The sequence below is a fragment of the Parasteatoda tepidariorum genome, chromosome 2 (genome assembly GCF_043381705.1).
Source record: "Parasteatoda tepidariorum isolate YZ-2023 chromosome 2, CAS_Ptep_4.0, whole genome shotgun sequence".
Taxonomy (NCBI): Eukaryota; Metazoa; Arthropoda; class Arachnida; order Araneae; family Theridiidae; genus Parasteatoda; species Parasteatoda tepidariorum.
The window spans coordinates 18,998,790-19,020,952 of record NC_092205.1 but is presented as its reverse complement, the minus strand read 5'-3'; the positions used below and the strand labels follow the sequence as shown (position 1 = coordinate 19,020,952).

The window sequence follows — 22,163 nt, the reverse complement described above, 5'->3', positions numbered from 1 at the left end:
TTCCGGTTGCTATGATGGAACAAATTGTAAATAAAAAGTGTTGTTTTATTCTTTACGAAATGGAGTCAAAGTTTTTATTTTAATGAAGTAAAGTAGAGATCGACAGAATGTAGAACTTTCTAATAGACTCTCGCTACTTTTGTGGTTAACCGGACATGATACTAAGAAGAATTTCTAATTTTATATAAAATATAAATAATAAATTAATGGAATCTTTTTAAAGATCTCGTAGCGACTGTTACTTTGCCCAATAAAATAAGCATTTCTATAAACTTCATTTTTAATAATGAAGAATTATTCAACAGCCTTAGAAAACCACTGCTTCCTAAAAAAATTTAACACGGTTCCTTCGCTTGATTGCAATAGAAAGTTATTTTAGAAAATGGCTATTTAATAAATTCAATATCTATACATAGTTTATTGTATGATTTCAAACGTCAGCTTTAAAAAAACTTACTTTATGAAGTTAATACGATTTTTTTTAAATATATTCTTCTATATTTTTTTTAACCTTATAACAGCCTCTATTACAAGTATGAGAAATTTTAATCATCGCCAAGATTTTCTGCATATCTCACGCGTAACGCACACTTAATTACTTCATTTATCTTCAGAAATGTGGTCGATTCATTTCGAAGGAGAAGTGTTGCCACCGTTTCGAAAATTCCGTAAGAAAAATGACTTTTTAATCGGCCAAGGTGTTGACAAGTTTTCGGGACATTTATTGAAAAGCTCTCCTTCACATTTCATTAATTTCAAAAGCAGCAGCTGGCTGTTGCCAACTAATTATTTATTTTATATTAAAATGATAGTTTTCCTTCTTAAAAATAGCAATTTAACCCGAGTATTAGAGCAACGGAGTGGAATAAAAGCAGCAAGAGTCATAGCTATTTAACTAGAAATTTCTATTAATTATAGCACGTTATATCAAATAAATATTTACTAATATATAAATAAAATCTGAAATATAATTAATAAAGAAGTTTCACTCTGAGAATTTTTTTCTTCTTTAAACGAAGCGTGTATAGATTAAATGAGGTTTCAAAAATTTGAAAGGCATATTTCCAAATCGACGCATCTTTCTATTTTCTTTTGATTTACTGAAAAATTAAACGGCGTGGTATATTAGTATTCTCGTCTCTCATACAATATTTCCCTTTTTGTTGATAGTTTTGTTTCGTTAAAGGTTAAAATTAGACTATTAAAGACGAACTTAAGGGTGATAACAAAGTGTTGTCCGAAAATATAGAATCCGCATGGTCTAATGAGTGTATGAAATACAAGAAATGCCCGAAATGGAAGAGGAGTGTATAAAGTACAAGAAATATAATAAAACATAAAGTGCAAGACTCAATTTTATTTTTCAACTTGATAACCAAGTATATTAAGACATTTTATTTTAATACCGGTGTTGAATAGCTGACCCATTTCTGAGTTCACGACTATCAATGCCCAACTCCGTAGTCTTGTAATTTTGAGCCTAATCCAGAAGACAAAAGAATTCCAGGATCAAGTTTTGGGAGAAATTTGCCTCGCGGAGGTCTTATTGATAGAACTTATCCACATTTGCGTTACATGGAGAGGAAAACCACGAAGACCTTCAAAGGTTAACCTTTAGTCTTAACCACCGAGAATATTTTACGTCCTACAAACTAGTCTTCGTGGAGGACTTTTTAATGAAATTAACCCACAATTGCTTTACATGATTAGGAAAACCTCCCACAATTAACCCGAGGGCAAGGGGATTCTAACCTATGATCCGTCTGACACTGAGGATATTTTACGTCAACATTGTGGTTGATGCGAGTCGGGAGCAGAATTCGTATCAACCACTGGGATTTGAACCTGGGAGGTGAAGGCTTTTATTCTCTGAACTACCACGGATCATATCAAGATATTTATCATACCTCTTTATGAGCATAAAAAACCCTCTAGCAAAAAAACAGGGTTCTGCACACAGAAAAGGCTTTAAACGGCTTATGTCACTTCAGCATTCCTCCCAAAGAGCCTTCCATCGAGATTTTTGTTCAAAGACAAAAATAGATGGAATTCACAGGGTGCGAGATCAGGACTGTGTGGCGGACGATCACGATGTTTCCAAACAAGAGTTGTAGTGGTTTCGCGCTGCTGTCACCTAATGTGTCCTCGCTGTTACACACCGCCAGTAAATGAGAAGATTATGCAACTTTATCCGAATGACATTTTTCAATTTTAAAAGTGCGTGGCAGTACCACGCAACATTAATGGTTCTAATCTCGAGTAAATGCAGCAACAAGATTTCTTGGAATCAATATTGAAGTGACTCAATCCTGTCGGCGCTTCTTCTATATGCAGAGCTTCGCTTTCTTCCTGAACGGCTTTTCGACAAGTGGTACAACGTATTTGGTAATTATGTGGGAAAATGAAGTTACGTACCATATATGGAGGAAGACCTAAAAATACTTGGTGCAGGACAATTATAAGCGAATTGAAAACAATATGAAAGACATGGAGAGAGGCAGAATATCTGACCACAAATAGAGTGAGATGGAAAGCTATGATAGAAGCCCTATTTTCTAATTCGGAGTGATGAGGCATATGCATGTATGCATATGTATGTACCATATATATCTCATTAATTATTTTTTTGTCTTTTACGCTCACTTCTATTCATGATCATCACGAAAAACTCATATTTCTCTTAACTGTTGTAAGTGGTTTTTAAAACTAAACTGAACATGTTCTTTCAACCTTTAAGTTGTATGGAGAAGAAAAAAAATAGAAACGAGTTAATCTCCTCTTGGGAGATGACAAAATATACTCTTCTTCGAAAAGATTAAATTTCGACATTCTACCCATTAGGAAAAGTCAAGTGACTAAGAGTGGTGGGATAAATTGGCGCATTTTATAACAATATAATGCCAAGATATAGAGATTTATTTTCAACAATGAAGATGAGAAACAATTTTACTTACGCTGCAAAAAAGTTTTAGTGAATTTCAACACCAGAAATGGTGGCAGCTACGTTACACCGGAGTGGTGTCGTGAAATGTCATACACAACTAGCCGATATTGGTGTTTCACTACACCAAACCAAGAAAAAGAGCCAAGGCTGTTCTTTTGTCCTATCTGTGTAAAGCAGCGGCCACCATTTTTTTTAAATTCAGAAATACTAAAATTTTTCATTACATAAAGCTGTAAGAGTCAATAAAATTACTTTTAAGACACAATACAAAACAAGAATAGAATTATTAATTTTGGATGCAAATAGATAAAACAAAATTTCTTAGATAAAATTAATTGTTGGCTAATCATACATGTATACCGCACAGAGAGAATATTAATACGATTTCGAACATGGCTTAACAAAACAGTAGCAGATTGAAATTAAATATTATAACATTATTTAATTCAATCGAGATAGACTTATGCGAATCATTTTAAGGGAACATAATTACCTTTATTATACAACTAAAAACATACATACCTTTTTTTTAAAGTTTTCTTTTGTTTCTGTGAAATGTTCAGTAATGGGCAATTCGAAAACAAACTTTTTCTTTCTCGTTTTCTAATTAAAAGTCAACTGCCGATGTCGTCTGACGGTTTCCAAACGTGCTAAAATTAGAGAAAATAATTCGTAGAGTAAATGCGTCTGATATCCGTGTAAACTTTCTCATTTATTGAAGTTCAGATTGTTGGAGTGGTTTGTTATTCCTGTGAGCACATTAAATTAAGAGAATTAAGTTAGTTTCGGTCTTGTATTGTCAACAGATATTTTCTTTTCAGATAACGTAAGTGACGTCATTCGTGCATATCATTACGGAATCAGTATATAAAATATTGCATAGTTGAAAGCAGGCGTCACTTCCCTATGTTGTTGTGTCCAGAGATGATGTACCGTATTTTTTTTAAAACTGTATAAGTAATTATTTTCAGTTGTTTGCTGTATCCAGATGGTACTGTGTGTAATGAAAAAACATTTAAAATTTACTAATTTCCTCATATGAGTTAACACACTCATTAACTACTGTGCGTACTCTGCCAACATAGATTCAACTATACATTTTAAAATGTACATGAACGTACACGTGTACATAGAACATGTGAACCACAAGTGATGGTACAACATGATACACCTTAAGCTAAGGATGTATACACAATTTCTAGAGTTTTTCAACACCGAATTCGGATAATTATACCACAGTTTCTGCAATGTAGCTACTTTCATCGTGCTACTTTTTAGTTACTTTTATCCTACTTTTAATGAATGGTTTGATAATGATTGTTTCGCATTTTATAGCCACGTCATACGCCAAAATTTAATAATGAAAATTATTCTTTGCATCTAATTATCTCGTGGCAAATCGATGCAACAAAAATTTTTTCGTTACAATTCTGTGTAGATATCAGCCAGAAAAATTCAGAGAAATTCTTCTATTTCTTCAGACAATTTTATATCAATTATAGGTGTCTGAGTGTAGTTCAGATTCATTATCCTTCAATGCATTCATTTACCCAATTTACCCCGAGATAAACGATCCGGAACATTCCGGTATAAATCAAATTGCAAGCTTCCCTTTCTTTTCAGCCATAGATCTCACTTTTAATGGACGGTTGATTGTTTCTTACTTTATCGCCAAGTCATACGCCAAGGACAATGTGTGTAGATTCATTTGAGCACCCACTTCCAAATAGGGGATTTCTGTACTAAAAGCCCAAATTGAGCAGAAGTGTATCTGCGCCAATAGAATAATGCAGCCATTAAATCCTTCTACGAATAATAGTTTCCCTAGAGAAAATGCGTTCTGGATGATCATTCGGAGAAGAAAAAAACCTTTTTTTTTGGCTCCCGTAGATTATATTTGGCAGTACTCGATGATTGTTCCAAATAATTTTCTCATACTGTTGGTTCCAGGAAAACTTAAGTATTTCTCCTTATTTTGCTAGTAAAACAAATTGCGAGAAAAAAAAAGCAATTTAACTTTCTAGCTTCAGTATTTAAATAATTTATGTAAAAAAAATTAAAGCTTTTAAAAAAAGTAATAAATAAATTTAAAAAAAACTGTGTTTTTTATAAAGAAAAAATCAGTTTCTTTACCCCGTATAAAAGGGAAGTCTGAGGAAGGAAAATTTGGAGCTAGTTTTTAATTTAAGAAATATCCTTTTTAATTTATTTTACAAGCAAGTTAAAAGCTGCATAAAAATCAAATAAAGGTTTAATTCAATCTTGTTTAATTCGAACTTCTGAATATTTTGATTTTTTGTAATCATGATTACCTATAATCTTTTCTCGTTACGATTACAAGGAATCATGGCCATATGTAATCAGAGATCATGATTACTTCTAATCGTAATTACCTGCGCAATCACAAGCAATCAATTGTACAGTAGTATTTCACTATAATCATTTACAGTTGTAATCGATTACTGTAATCGACGTCCAACTTTGGTTTGAAAAAAAGAATCAAATGCCGTATTCATTTTTTTAAACACGCATTTTAAGCTAAGTCCATTTTCATAAATACGCATTTCACGTCTTGTCCATTTTCGTTAAATACGCATTGCGAGCTAGGCCTATTTTCGTTAAATACGCAATTCAAGCTGCGTTTATTTTCGCAAACGAGCATTTTGATCTATGTATCCATTTTCTTAAATACGCAATTTGAGGTACATTCATTTTTGTAAATACGCGTATTGAGCTAAGCGTATATTTGTTAAATACGCATTTCGAGCTGTGACCATTCTCTTAAACATACATTTTGAGTTGTGCCCATTCTTCTAAACATACATTTCGAGCTATGTCCATTTTCTTTTAATATGCATTATGAGCTATGTCCATTTTCGTTAAATACGCATTTTGAGTGTGTCCATTTTCGTTAAATACGCATTTCAAGCTGCTTCTATTTTCGTAAACATGCATTTTGAGCTATATCAATTTTCGTAAGCGCGCATTTCCAACTGTGTCCAGATTTAAAAGCTCACCCACGATGTTTTATAATCACGTGCAAAAATGTTTTGATCCACTTCTTTATTTCCGGAGATATGTGATATAGTATTTAAAGCGATATTGATATTTAAAAATCAATATTTCCACCGCTTTTCTAATTAAATTATTGGAATCATATTTTCTTGATTATCAACAATCTATCACTCTCGAAAAAAAATTTTCTACAAAGTACGCTTTGATGCTTGGTATCGTAACATAAAATATTGCCTGCAACAATTAATTAGCATATTAAAGCTTAAGCAGTCGAGCATTATGATTGAGTCCTAATATGTTAAAATCCACTAATTTGGATCAAACATTTTTCATAACAATAGCTCTTCTAGCGCACTGAACATTGTTGCGAAAAACAAGAAATTCGCACAATCGCATTTTTTAAAGCTACGTTAATTTACAAAGATTAAATCAAGGGAACTTTTTTTTTAATTTCTCTGGAAAAGAAATCAAAATGTTTGACGTCATAATTCTCAATGAAATTTTAATATATTGTCGACTTATCAATCACTGTAAATATTTAACTCTGATACGCGATTTTCGGTTAAAGTCTTTAAACTTGTTTGTAAATTGTATCGACAACGACAAAGCTCATTATTTTGTCTAAATTAATTCAGATGTTCAAATCGACAAAGCTCATTATTTTGCCTAGGAAATTAATTCAGATGTAGCATCTTAATAGTATACGTATTGCTTTGTATTTAATTAAACAGTTTCATTAAATTGGAAGCAACATTCACATTCGACTTTCAAAACATTTTGAATAAATAATTAAGAAATCAAACAAATTAATTAATTTGAACAGTGAAATAACAGTCTTAAGTCAGAGAAAAAATTAGAAGAAAATTTAAAACTATCATTAAGCAGGTGTGATTGCCATAAGAGGGGCGTTCTCTTCTTTTTGCGTAAGTTAATTTATCGCATATTAAATTTAAAAAAATAAAAGCAAATCTTCAGTGATCTTTATATTCAGAATACAGCTCGAAAGAATTGTTTAAGAGAATGGACGTAGCTCAAAATGCATGTTCAAGAGAATGAACACTGCTCAAAATACATGTTTAAGGGAATATACATAGTACAAAATTCATACTCAAGAGAATAGAAGCAGCTCAAAATGCATGTTCAAGAAAATGGCCACAGCTCATATTGCATGTTTAAGAGAATAGACCCCACTCAAAATGCATGTTGTATTAAAATGTCAAGATAAAAATTCGGCTTTTCAACGTTCAACCCAAATTTAACAACTAGGCGAGGAATTTCTAACTTACTTTTTTAACACTAAACATTATCACTACAGGGCGAAGTCTTGGATTTTGGGGTTGGGGTGGCTGGGTATATTACAAAAGGAACTTTTCAAACGTCTCTTCGTACTAAGAATACTGATCAGTAAACTACTCAGAATATTACTTTTAAAAAATCTGAATGTGTACAATGTCAATTTAATACCATTATTATAAATTTATAAAACCAGTGTCAACCTTGTATAAAAAAAAACTGCTGCCTTTTAATGTCTTTTCTTAAAAAGGCTAATTTTTTAAAAAAAAAAAAATATGCTAAGTAATTTAGGCAAATAGACGACATAACAATACCACTATAAAATTTGAGATTTCATCGAGCCATCCAACTATATAGATTTGTTTTCCCATAAAGTCTTTAAAAAGCTCAGAGGAAAGAGGGCTAGCTCAATAATGCAAAGACGCACATTTTTAATCTTAGAGATGGACGGTCAACCCGTATACTGCAGTTTTTGCTAAAAAAATCCCTCGTGGTAGACAGATGAACATCTCTTTACCATTAAGCTAGTCGTGGGAGGCTTTCATCTCTATGTAATCTATCTTCATCTTCCAAGAGTTCTTTGTTATGCACTATGTGTAAAATATACCAAGTGCTCCAGCATATATATAATCCAATAGAAACGAAAAGTTGTGTATAAATATAAACCATGTAAGATTCATACGAGTATTTTTTTTTTAACTTTAATTTAATTGGCAGAAAAAACTCTTACCTTCCTTAGACTCGTAAGTTTAAGAAAATTATTGATAATGAAAAAATAGATATTTTAAAATTGACAACTGTAGTCAATGGAGTAATCGCCTTAAACAACTAATTAATCAGATATTATCGGGATTCGAACCGGAGTCATCACAATGAAAGGCGACCTCAACCTCCTTCAGCAATTCAGAGTCAGAAAATAAAATAATGATAGATCTTGTCACAAAAAATACCATTGGGTAAATAGCTCTTAAAAGGCGAGATATTTCGTTAATAGTGTATGGCATCTTTTCCAATTAAAATTTGTAGTTTAATAGAACGCGGCATTACTTCTTCAATAGATAGGTAGTTTAATAAATGAAGGTGATTAGAAATTAAATAATGAAGCATTTCTTTATAAATATGTATTTAAATAAATGAAGGAACGGCATCAATTCTTTATGAAATCGGTACTTTAATGATAGAGAGACATCATTTCTTAATGAAATATGTAGTTTAATAAATGGGAAACACTTCTTTATATATGTAATTTAATGAATGAATAGTACACATCATTTCTTTATGAAATATGTAGTTTACTGAATGAGAGACATTATTTCTTTATGGATATGTTGCCTGATGAAAGAGAAACATTTCTTAATGAAATATGTAGTTTACTGAATGGGAGGCACCTTTATGAAATCTATTTAAGGAATGGAAAATATATATTTATGAAATATGTAGGCTAATGAATGAGGGAAATCATATATTTATGAAATATGTAGGCTAATGAATGGGGGAAATCATATCTTTATGAAATATTTAGTTTAATGAATGGGAGACATTTCAGCTTTGAATATGCAGTTTAATTAATGAATAGAAGACATCATTTCTTTAAGAAATATTTATTGAACAAATTATAAATAAACAATTAACACAATAAAAGTGTATCAATCTACAGTTTCAGCAAAACTATTGAACAGTAAAACTGTGATTTGGCTTAGTTTCGAACTAGAGATTTTTTTTTATTATTACAAATAGAATTTGTCATGTGCGTATTCTACTTTATTTTGTTCTCTACCAAAGAATGAGTATCAACTCAATGGAAGATAGTTTGTGTAAAGACACGCGCTCAATATAAGTGCTAAAAATGCGAACGAATTATTTAAATGCCCATATCTTGGATTTATACTTGATTGAAAACAATTCTTAAATGATTTAAAAGTTTATTTACCACACACGAATTGGGAATCAAATTATTACGTAATTTATTCGTGAGATTTATCCCTGTTTGATAAAAGATAAGTTATCGCTTATCAAAAACAATTAAAAATATTTTTATTTCCATACCATATAGTACAATTTCTTCTATAATAAAAAAAAATCACGAAAAATTCTAACTAATGTTTAGTGAAAAAAAATATTTTTATTGTTGGGTTCAGGATACATCATTGTTGTTTACTTTTTCCGCTGTTTATTTATGACGTTATATGAATTTAAACGAATCAAAAGTTGTAAATAAGATAAAAATTAAAATTTTTTAAAATACAGCGTGAATATTGAAGTTTTTCAAGAATGAATTAAAACTTCAATTTAATTTTTAATTTACTTAATTAGTTGAATTTAAGTATTCAAGCATATGTAACCGTTTTTAATTTTAAAAAGACAAAGAAGCTTTTTTCACATATTGATTGATAAATAAAACTAGTTTCTTAATTATAGATCGTTTGATGATGATCGATTTTTATTCTTTAATTTTTTTGATATAAAAACTTGTTTTTTAAAAAATAGATAGAACTAATTCTGAATAACGAACACAGGAATCGAAAACGTAGTTTTACACGTGATTTAGGACAATAGTATTGTAAAACTGTTTTGATCTTTTACATCCTCCTCCAAAAAGAGTCATAAAAAATTTAAAGTATTTTAATAGTGAGAGCATCATTCGAATTCCAGAGGTAGATGTTTTGTCACAAATATCTTTGGCACATAAGCTTAGGGTCCGCAATTTTTTTTAAACATAAAATTTCGCAAAATACTAGCATATAATTAGAAACAGAGATAAATCTCATACACAAACCGTTTATGTATCGTGAATGATCGAAATCTGAAGAATGTCGACTTTCACCGGAGAATGGCAACAATCACATAGTCGCTATGGTGAAAGCCCGTAAAATTTGTTACGTCCGATTTGATATTAATTTATTCGTTGATATTTAAATATTTATGCGATGCTTCAATATCCGATTAGGAAATATAAAAGAAAAAACGTCTGTGTGGGAAATACCGGGCAAGTGTATACCACACAATGGTACTTCACAATTACATCAATGTAGGGAATACCGGGCAATGGAATTTAACTTACATGATACCGGTGTACCGAAAGATGACACTAATAAAAGAATCAGAGTAGGGAAAAGCGGGCAAGTGTGTACAGGACAAAGATTTTATCATAAAAAAAACATAAGGGTTGAGAATACAGGTTATTACTAACACTTCTAGGTCGGGATAGCCTGGTCGGTAGGGCGCTAGCCCCATGTTCGAGAGTTCGTGGGTTCGAATCCCGCCAGTCGAAGACTCCCCGTGTAGTAAAGTGACTGATGCACGCTAAATCTGTCGAGTCGCAAAAGTCCTCCATGTTCCCATAACAAATTAGAACCTCTGGGGGTACTGGATTGCAGATCGATCGTTCTCTGATTCAAGTCAAAATTACGATCTGTGAATGAATGGATGTATGAATGGGTTCGCCCTATAAACGGGTGTGATGTAAAGTGTGGCAGAAGTCAAATTCTTGGCTATAGATGGCGCCACTGAAAAACAAGAAACGCGCACTCTGCCTTAAATTTGCTCGGTTTCACCAGGCAAGCTTGCCCGCGTGGCAAGTGTCATTAAAACCCACCACTCCCACTTCTATCTGGAATTCCCAAAGCATATGTTTTTCTTAACATATCTTGATCAGATATTAAAATATCTAATGAATACTTAAAAAGCAATAAATAAAGTAATATCAAATCAGATCTAGCATATATTTCGGATATTTTCCAAAGCCGATATGTGATTGTTGACATTCACCAATATCGGTCATTCTCAGTGATAAATATATTGAAATTTAAAACAGTATTAAATTCAACGCTTCCATGACGCATCGATTTCAACTCTTGGCGCCAAATTAAATTTTATTTGTTAAACTGTTTAACTTCAAACGTTGGGTTAAAAACAATATATTTTGTTTACAGCCAAAATCCTTAGAAGACGAGACATATCATCTTGAGCGATGAATGTGTTTAAATACAAAAATCATTAGGTACCTTTAAATAGGTTGTTAATCGAACCAATCGAAATATTTCTACATTTTGAAACACGTTAACTTAAAACGAAATCAATAGTTTCATCACACAAAGCATTATTTATAAATACATAGACATACTTAATAAAAAAATGTTATTACAATCATGGTAGAAATACACATCGATAAGACATATATTCAAAAGGATAAAGTTTAGTACAGTTAGACGTTAACGTAATTCTATTTCAGAAGAAAAAATCTTATATTACATTAAAATATTAAATAATGCTACACTACAACGATATTTTAAACAGTTGTTAAAAAATCATAATTTGAGATGATGAAATTTCATCATTAAAAAAATTTCGATTGAGATTTATTATGTTATATAAAAGAAATAGCAATTATATAATAAATAGTAAAAATGTCGTTGGAATTTTTAAAAAAAAAAATAGATATTACATAAATATTTGAGATAAATAAGTGAAAAACGGCATTCTTTTCATATTATAAAAGGGACCAAGGAGTTTTAATAGATAAAGATTTTAGAAACTATTTTTACTTAATTAAATGAAATTTTTCATTATTTTTTCAATTTTCGTTTCATTTTAAAATTTAAGAAAATTTAGTGGCTTTTAATTAATACATCATATAAAATTGTATAAAAGTTTCGTAAAATACATATGTAAAGAAAAAAAATATAGAAATTAGCCTTCTTGTTTCAAACGTCAACAAAATATCTTACCCAATTATTTTTCGTCTGTAATAAGAAAATAAATAGACAAGTATAAGTTTTTGTATCAATTAACTTTTATTTAATGAATTTTTTTCACAAAATAAGTTCTTTAAAAATTATAAGTTCGAAAAAAATCATAATTTTGCGAAAATTAACATAAAATATAAATTTTGTTAAACCATTAAAAATCATTGTATTGTTGAAAATGTCATTGGTAAACACGAATATATTTTTAAGAAATTGTTTTCTGAGAACTTAATGCTTGCGAAGACATTGTGTAACCTTAAACAACAAAAGAAATGGAAATATTAAAATAATTCATTGCAACTACTAAAACTTTAACAAAACAAAAAGGTTTATGCTATACAAACAAATTAAAATAAAATACTAACAGCATTACAAAATGATTTTTCTAGAAGTTTAGCTACAATAAATCGTATTGTATCAATGAAATAATTATTTCAAAATCTAGGCCTTATCTAAATTTAGAAAATGTGTTTGTGCTTTTAATATTTAATCATTGGAGTTTTAAGTGAATCTTGTTCTGAAACATCTTAAAGAATTGGTTGACAAAATCATGGCAATGGTTCAACAAAATGCAAACGATTTAAAATTCGCTAACGTTATCTATAACAACCACTTATATTAAAATAAAAATTAATAACGATTTTTAGACCAGAGAACAAATTCTTTTTTTGTGAGTGTGTTTTAATAAGATAAAAGACGTTTTTTTGTCTTATGTCCAAAAGTCATCCTCTTATACAGGTAATATTAAAATATCAATAATTCTAATGGGAAAATTTTAAAAATGGATTAACATCTCAAATTATTATTAACAATTTTTTTTCAACTTTTAAAGTTCCAGCATCCAGAATAGACCCTTAATTTCAGAGATAAAGTCTGCTAAATTCTTCTATTCCTCTCCTTTCACTATTATAACTTTTAAAATCAATGTTTAAAAAATAAAACATACATACATTAATGTATATAGTTTGAAATGAAACAAACTAATTTCAAGATTTAATCTTTATTTGATAGTAAGCAAGAAATGATTTAATAAAAGAACTAAACTGCATTATGTGAACTAATTCATAACATTGTTCATCATTTAGTGTTCATTAATTTATTAATAAAAGTTCATCAATTCGATAATTTTGATTATTTACTTAAATAAAGTCATTTACTATTTATTTAGATAATTATATGTTTATGTAATGTATATTGAAGCTTGAAAAACAATAGACTACTTTTTTATTCATAAATAAATTGAACTAATAAATGTAAAATATATTAATTAATACAATTTTATAAATTTATTTTATTTAAATAATTAATTTAAACCAGGTAATTTAAGTTAACCGCTAAAATTGCATAATTAATCGTTTAAAAATTAATTTATTTATTTTAAATTAATTAAGTGTTAAAATATTATTAATTTATTACAATTATTTCGCTGACATTAATTAATTAAATTTTATATAAGTATTAAAATATCGTTTTAGAGTAGTAATTACTAAAGTGTTCATAAAAGCAGGCAACACTATGCTAAATGGTGTGAAGTATTTCAAAAAATTTTTTACAAAATATATTTAATAAATATGATTCAAAATTTGAGAAAAAGTTGCATGGCACTTTAAAATTTACACGTAAAGTTAGCACAGCTAGATAATAGCTCATAAGTTTTTCATTTTCAAGAAAAGGTAATGAGAAATCTCAAATATTGGGCGATAATGCATATTTTGCTCAGTTACTCATTTAATTCTTTCATATTAAAAACATTAATTAAGCAATGTATCTGAGAAGGAAAAAAATTTATCTTCTTAATATGACATTTTTGATTTAAACTAAATGTCCACAAGTGGGACAAAAGGGTTAAAGTATCAGTTTAAACATATTCATGAATATCCCAAAAAAGAAAGAGTATTTCATGAGTCAACAAAAAACTACAAAAAGATATAATAAAAATTGAATAATAAAAGAATTAGGAATAATTTATATTTAATAAAAATACTTGAAAGTTAGAATAAATTTTGAAATATGTAATTGCAAAAATAGTTGGTTTTGTAAACTTAATATTTTGCATATATGTCACATTGTTTATTAATATACTAGTATTTTAAGAAATTCTATAACTCAATATTTATAATAATCAACGAATAATATAAACCCTTCATCGGAAGAAATATGTTTTGGTATTGAGACTAAAACAAAACTATCAACATTAAATTTAAAGATGATTCTTTAATTTTGTTTATAATTCTGAATCTGTAAACAAGAATCTGTAAATTATAAACACTATAAATAATTTATCATATTGATTTCCTTTCAATTTTTATTACAAGCAAATGTTTAGAAAGATATAAAAAAATGGCATAAATAAATGTATTAATTAATTAACCTTCTAAACGAAGATTGTACAAAAAAGTTTCTGACAACGCACTTTTTCTGCCATTTAATAAGCTGGGACTAATACTCAGAGATCATTAAAAATTTGATTCTTCTCTAATTAGTTAAAACACAATAGTAAATAAAGCAATTTTTTTAGTGAAAAATTAACTTAGTTCAGTATTCATTAACAGCAAAACCTTTCTAGAAATGAAAAGAAAAGCAGAATTTCGACAATAAATTTTAAGAGATATTAAATTGTTTAGATTGTTCAGATTTAAAATACAGTGCGCTAAAAAACAAAAATAAAGCACATCTATTGAAATGCATGTTTTTTATACATATATATATATCACACTTAATCTATAAACGGTAATTTATAAATCTTCTATGGATTATATACTATTCCAATGCAGTTATTATCACATAGAGCGGAGTGAATTATCACTGTCAACACATAGAGGCACCTGAGGGCACTAAATCTACTTCCAAAAAACATAATTTAAAAACTCTGGTAAGGTTTAAAATATTCATGTTCACAAAGTGCAACTAATCTACTAAAAAGTAATTGGAATTTACAGCAAAAAATTAACTGGAATAACTGGTTTAAAATTTTCTATTAACTCGACTCAACAATTTTTTGAACAACAGTGTTATACAATTTAACACTTAATTAAAAAATAATATTAGATACATACAAAAATGAATTTTTTTTATATATACATTATTAGAATAGCATTAACATTTATAATACATTCAAATTAATTTTTAAAAGCAACCAAGTAACATTAACACCACAAAAAAAAATTTCTACAACATTTTTAATTTTAATTTTAGACTAAAATTGAATTAAAATTCATAGTTCAGGAAAAATTTTAATACTCTCCAAAACAGGTTTTATTCACATAATAAAATAAAAGGAATTAAATTATATGTGAATAGCATAAAATAAAAATTGAATTTAAAATCGCAATTTTTCACATTAATTAATTAGATTACAAACTAAAACAATTAAATGTTAATTCTTAGTGATTTAAACGAATTGTATTCACTGATTATCATTCCGTAAAAAGATGCGAATAAATTTAGCAGTATTAAAACTAATGTTTTCCTGCATTGCGGTAAAGACAAACACTAGATTCCAATTTTCTATAAGTAGTAAGTGAAAGTTAGCTTTCAAATTCCACATAAATTACAAAATTATAACTATACAAAACATTTCATAACATAAGTGTTGCTTTTTTTTAACTCATTTTAAAACATTATTCTTTTTGCATATTTCAACAAAAATAATTTATAACTCAAAATAATTTCTGGCACATATTTTACTCAATTACGAAATATGAAATTAAAAAATTAAATATGAAATGAAGAAATGAAATTAAAAAACGATTCCAAAAAAGTGCAACTCATAGAATTGTTTGCACACAAATTTGTGTTCTTTTTCTCACTTTGAAAATCAATTCTTTAAAAAAAAAACTCTTTTAGAATACTAAAAATTTGTAACCAAAAATGAGTCTTAATGCATCATATTTTAGTCAAAAGTGATAATTAAAAAAAAAAAAAAACTAGAAAACGATCCTGAAACTGTACCAAGAAAAATAGCTTATTTGTAACAGGAAAAATTATTATTATATATATATATATATATATATATATAAAATTAAGACTCAAAATGTTATATTCTACTCGAAGAAAACAAGAAGAAATGAAATTAAAAACTAGAAAACGATTCTAAAATCGCACCAGGCATAGAATTGTTTGATAACAAAATTATCTTCTTTTTCTAACTTTCAAGTGTAATTCTATATATAAGAAAAGGCTGATTTATAACACCAAGAACTTTTCTATACATAGAATTGTGTCTTGAAATGTTATATCCTACTTGAAAACAAAAAGTAAAATTAAAAACTAGAAGACGATTCCGAAACTGTACCAGTCATAAAATTGTTTGATAACAAAATTGCGGTTTTTCTTCCTTTCAAATGTAATTCTTTAAAAAAAAAATAGCTTATTTATAACACCAAGAGTTTATTTACACATAAATGTATTTTAATCTTCATATTTTACTAGTAAACAAAAAAAGGAATTTAAAAACTAGAAAATGTACTACTCAGAATTGTTTGATCATAATATTGTGTTATTTTTTTATCACTTTTGTTCCTTATTTAAGAAAAGCATTAGTTTTTAAATTAAAGTATTATTTTTAAATTAATTGAGAAAAACAAATAAATTGACTGCCTTTTGAACAAAAAATTATTTCAAATCTTTAGTTTGCCACTAGTTGTGCAAAATATGAAAACTACTTTCAACAAGAATCTTATATAAAATAAGAATGTAGAGTTTTCACGACTTTAACATTTAAGAGAAAACAGATTTAAATTTCAAGAGATTAACGATAAATTTGTAACTGTGTTCATGATAATGACACATTAAAAGCTATTACTTCAAAATGCTATAGTGAATAAGTACTTTAAATGTTATCATCCAATGAATATTATTACAAATGATGTTTATGTTGAGCAGAATACAGCATGTGAACAATGAATACATGCAAAGAGTAAAGAGGCAGTGGTGTGTGTTTTTTTTTGCGCTTTTTTTAAAGCAATTGCGCTCTTTTCTAATGCGTACAACATTTCTATCACTTTTTAACAGACTACGAGTTGCTTTGACACAGGTAGCAATTTGCATCTTGCTTTACACGCGTATCTATGTTGGTTTATCATAAATGTGCAGATAAGTAAATGTTAATATCACAACGTAATATTCCATTAATTAACACAAAAATATTCATAAATTACTTTTTCAGGATGAATCAGAAGTTCTAGAAAGTATTATAGATCATTCTTCGAGAAAAAAGTCAAGTTTATACTTTAAAAGGAAGTTGCAAATATAAAAATTTATAGCTACAGATCTAGTTTTTCCTTCAATTGAAGAAAAACTAAACAAACTAACTACAATATACTGAAGTTTCATGTAAAAGTACAGCATAAAATATCGAAATGCAAAACATATGGACAGTACAGTTGAATTGAAATTTTACAGGAATTTAAATTAATGAAGTACGGTTCAAAACTTTTTTTAAAATGGTTTTTATAAAAAAAAAGTATAAATATAGTTAGGCATTTGAGTGAATCATTCTGTAACTTATGAGTTTTACCTTAAAAGTAGTAAATAAATTATGCTCAACTAAAATATTTTTTTTTCAGACAAAGAAATAGAAAGCTTAATAAATTAATTTTTTTAAAAGTTTAAAATAAAAGAATAATAATTCAAAATTAAATTAATGAAATAAGCTATACCTCTTCTCAACTGGACATAATTTAAGAAATGAAAAAAGAAGAAAATAAATTTTTTTTTCTAAATTTAGTCAAAATTAAAAAGCACCTTAAATGTAAATTAAATTTTATTTTTACGCAGTTTAATAATGATTGAAGATTATGATGTGAATTGAACTTATCTCAAGTACATGAAAAAACATTATGAAGAAATGAAAGTGTTTGTAAGTAATAAAATAAAAATAATTTTTCATACACAGACTTTTTTTTACTATATTCCAATAAAATTGGAAATATTTTTATTAAATTCTCAGTTCAGTAATTTAAAAATCATAATAATAATTGCAAGTTTCATAAATAAACATTTGACAAAAACAAGATGTCATTTACAAAATAATAAAAATATAATGAATGCTAGATAGTTTAAACCAAAATGTAAATACTTTTTATTAAACTACAAAACAAAAGCGAAATAATAAAAACATACAGTTTTCTATTTATAGATATTTCATAAAGAAAATCTCAATTTTCTGATAATTCAAGAATTTAACTGAGAAAAAAGTTTTAAATTTTTTTTATTATGCAAAAAATTTAATTTATTCTTAAATAATTTATAGATACTTGTGAACTTATTACAGTGTTAAATTAACTTGCAAGTTCTGTAAGTTCCTCAAAAAATTCATTAACTTAAATGAAAGAATTGAACTTTTTTTAAAGAAAAAAACTGTTAAGAGCTATGCGACTATTTATAAAAAAAGCATAATATTTATTAAAAGAATTGTTTGAACTAAAATAGAAATCTGATCAAACATATTAGAAAAATAATATGTTTCTGTAAAAAAAAGTAATAGTAACAATAAAATTAATGAAGTAAAATGAAAAATAAAGAACAAGCAGATGAAAAGATCACAGTTCAGATTTGAACACATAAAAAGTTCATATGAAGTACAAACTTAAGTGTTTAAATAAAAAATGCATTGCAATCTTTATTATTTTCCTTGTATTTTTCCTTGTATGTCCAGCAATACTGACCAGCAGTTTAATTGGACATTAAAAGCATACAGCTAATAAATAGCTATGCACAAAATAAATACATAAGAAAAATAAATTTGTAATGCCTCCCTATCTCTTTTACATAACGTAAGAATTAAATTTCGTGGTTTTTTTGACTTTCTAAATTAGCAAAAACTAAAACAGAAGTTTTTTTTAACTAATATAGTGCAATATTGTGAATTATACATATTAGGAATAATACAAATATAAAATTTACACACATTTACTAAGAAACTTCATTGTTAGCATAACGATCATGGACTTCAATTTCGACCTCTTCACCAATAAAACAAAACCAGTTCTTAATATGGTCCAACCATACATCACACTTAGACAACATTAAAAGCAGCAGCATTTCTAATGTTGACATTTTCACGATACTTGCATAAACTAATGAACAAATCTTTTCCTCACATTTATTACAATCACAGTAATATATTAGTGAAAAAAGAATGTAAATTGTAAACAGTTTTGAATTGTTAAAAAAACATAAGTTTCAGAGCATTTTATGATTTCTCTTTAATTTAAAACTTAAGATTAAAAGGATGTATGTTATGCACCAACTTAATCAACTCAATAAATAGATGTACCCAGAAAATACTGTACTTAAGGAATTGAGCTTTCATGATGGTAAAGGATTGGGATTCGACCCTTGGTGGTGACTTGAAGCCCATCCAGCGTCAGATCAATTCGGTACTAGCTTGTCTGTAAAGTAAAGGCTTCAAAAAAGCAATATTGACCACATGGTCACTATCATGCTGTTTGTTTCAAAATTAGATAATTTACTTCTATGACCCCCTTAGCCAACAACTGGATGTAAGGATAGTCCTTTGTTCAAATAAGTAACAAATTTTAATTTTACGAATAAAACATTAAAAAAAACGTAAAACTAAAAACTTAAAAATTTTTTTAGGAAAAGATACTTCTTATTGTAATTATTTTAACAGAAAAAATAATATTTTTTTGTCAAAAGTGGTTATGCATTCAAAGTTAAAATAGTGACATTTTCTATTTAAAAAGTAATTAATAAATAATAAAGCGAAGACAAAAATCACATTTATAGAAAGTCATAGGTCATGTTACTTATTAAGTATAGGCCTTTTTGTTTGTTGTGAGTTTTGACAGAAACCTTTGCTTCTTACAAAGTTGTCAAAAATGTTTGAAAATATGTCACACCTATCATTGATCCGATATTGTAGTTTGATACGGAAAAAAAAGAAAGAAAAAAAAGGTTTTCAAGTCAGTCTCAGGTTAATAAAATAGTGTGCTATAAAATAAAGCTAGATGCGATTTCGAAAGTGAAGATTTAAAAAATAGATCATATATGTGATTAAAGCAATGTTTGCAGTGCATGAAAGTACAATTCAAAAACATTAAGCAGATTCATATAATATATATTTCTACTATAGTCAACATTAAACAAAACACTTGTAAAAAGTGAAGCCAAATTAGAGGTAAATTTTTCATCTCTATAAGATTTAAACACATTAGAGAAACTAATCCATGAAATTTACACAAAAATTTAAATAAGTTTAAAATTAGCTCAGCTTATATGATTGATATGTGATCCATGAAAGTTTAAAATAATTTATTACTCAATCACATTTTCTTAACAGGGTTATCTGTTATGATTATTCTTAATATAGGGTTTTAGAAACCTTGTCAAACATAAAGTTTAAAAAAGTGAACACAGTAGAGGTCACAAATTTATGTTCAAATAAGCAAGGAAAGAACTAAAATACTATCTGTAGAATCATCGATAATATCAAAACCAGTTTGATTGTCTGATGAAACCTGGAGATAATTTTAGTAATCTTTTAACTCTATACAAAAATCAAAAAGGTTTTGATGCTTTCAGTATTAATTCTCTAAGTAGTAATTTGTTAGACTTCAATAGTAATTTTTTCTTGCTTTTAAATATTAACTTACAATTCTTAATGGTGTACGTGTTTTTAGGTCAATTTTGGGAAAAAATTCAAAAAATTTATATTAAGGGTAGTTTTTATGACACACTTTGTAGCTTTATTAAGATAACCTTCTAATTGGAAACATAATGACTTCGTAAAGAAATTTATACTTTAAAACTTCCATGGAAAATGCAGATCATCCATGATGCTGACAAATTTTAACATAAATACAGAAAGAAAAACAATTTAAATGACAATTTTGTTTTTAAAAGCCAGTTATAATCACAATGCATAATTAACACAATTTTAAACATTAAAAAAATAACATTTCCAATACAGATTAAACAATAAATCCAGAACAAATAACAAAAACCATATGTTTTTCCCTTCCATATGCTCTTAGTTTTAAGCCAAGCGATAAGATTTATCAGTAAAAATGCTTAAGATTAGCATCATGAACAATTTTAGACATTGGTATTATTTTTACATGTATACTGACAGAGCTTAAAGCATGATGCGAAAATAAGACATATTTTCTCAAAACTTTCCATTCCAACAAGAGATCTGTTTCTCTCAAACAAAGCTCATGAATCAAGTAAATCAGAAATCATCAGAAAAGAGAAGTTAGGGGGCACACAATAAGTTCGTATTAGCTTATTTAAAATGCGCAGCACGTTTTATGTGTTATTTGAATTCTTCATTTCTACACCAAACAGTGTAAGTGCTTAGTAAAAGACTTTCAATTAAACATGCGCTTATAGAGTTAAAAGACCCTCATAAATCAATCAAACAGTACGGTAGGCACGTTTAGAATCACTGTTCCTGTTCCTTCCAGAGAAACAGAGACATCCACTTGTACTGTTATTTCTATGGCGTTTAAAAAGTTTTGGCGGCTTCTCTTCCCATTGACGTTCTCTCACACAACGTTCGTAGTGATCGATCTCTTTTAAATACCTGAAAAAGGAAAGTACAAGTAAAAAACGTGCCAATTATAAGACCTAAAAATAATACAAAAATAAACTTTTGATCGTACCTGATTCGAATATTATAAAATAAATAAAGTGTTGTAATGTGAGTCAAAGAGATTTCAGAAGAATACAATACCAAAACAAGAAGAATACAGGAACAAATAGTTAATAAGGAATATGTAATGAAATGTAAGTAATTAACTCAATGTTGAAATCATAGTAGGCAGGTACTATACATGTGTTAGTTTCTGAAATTTTATATTTTCATAAAACCACCACATCAAAAAACTAAAAAATTACATTTATGTATTAATTTAATAATTTAAATTGCTCATTACCATTATATGGTGTGATAATGTTAAATAAAAAACACCCTTTTCTTATAAAAGTTTTTTGTGCTGGAAATTTCTTTTTTCATAAAATAAATTTGCTTTAAATATCACTATATATATAGTTATAACACTATATAAAATAGAACACTATATATAATAGAGTGGGACAAAAAAGTGAACTCTTTAATTTCAAAACACTTTAGTATGTAAAAAATGCTTATGATAATAAGAATGAAAAAAGGCATTAAAAAATTACCATCTTCCACTCAA

The 22,163-nt window shown here is 27.8% G+C and overlaps 1 protein-coding gene across 13 annotated transcripts in view; it reads right to left on the bottom strand.

Moving 5' to 3' along the window:
- Positions 1-8,837: 8,837 nt before the first annotated feature.
- LOC107448369 (Rho-related BTB domain containing) overlaps positions 8,838-22,163 on the bottom strand; it is a 98,844-nt gene continuing 85,518 nt past the window's right edge. For all 13 annotated transcript variants that reach the window (XM_043045206.2, XM_071177236.1, XM_071177237.1 and 10 more), the window contains one exon: positions 8,838-21,547. In XM_043045206.2, coding sequence (XP_042901140.1) covers positions 21,379-21,547 — 169 coding nt within the window. In that variant the 3' untranslated portion in view covers positions 8,838-21,378. The remainder of the gene's footprint in view (positions 21,548-22,163) is intronic.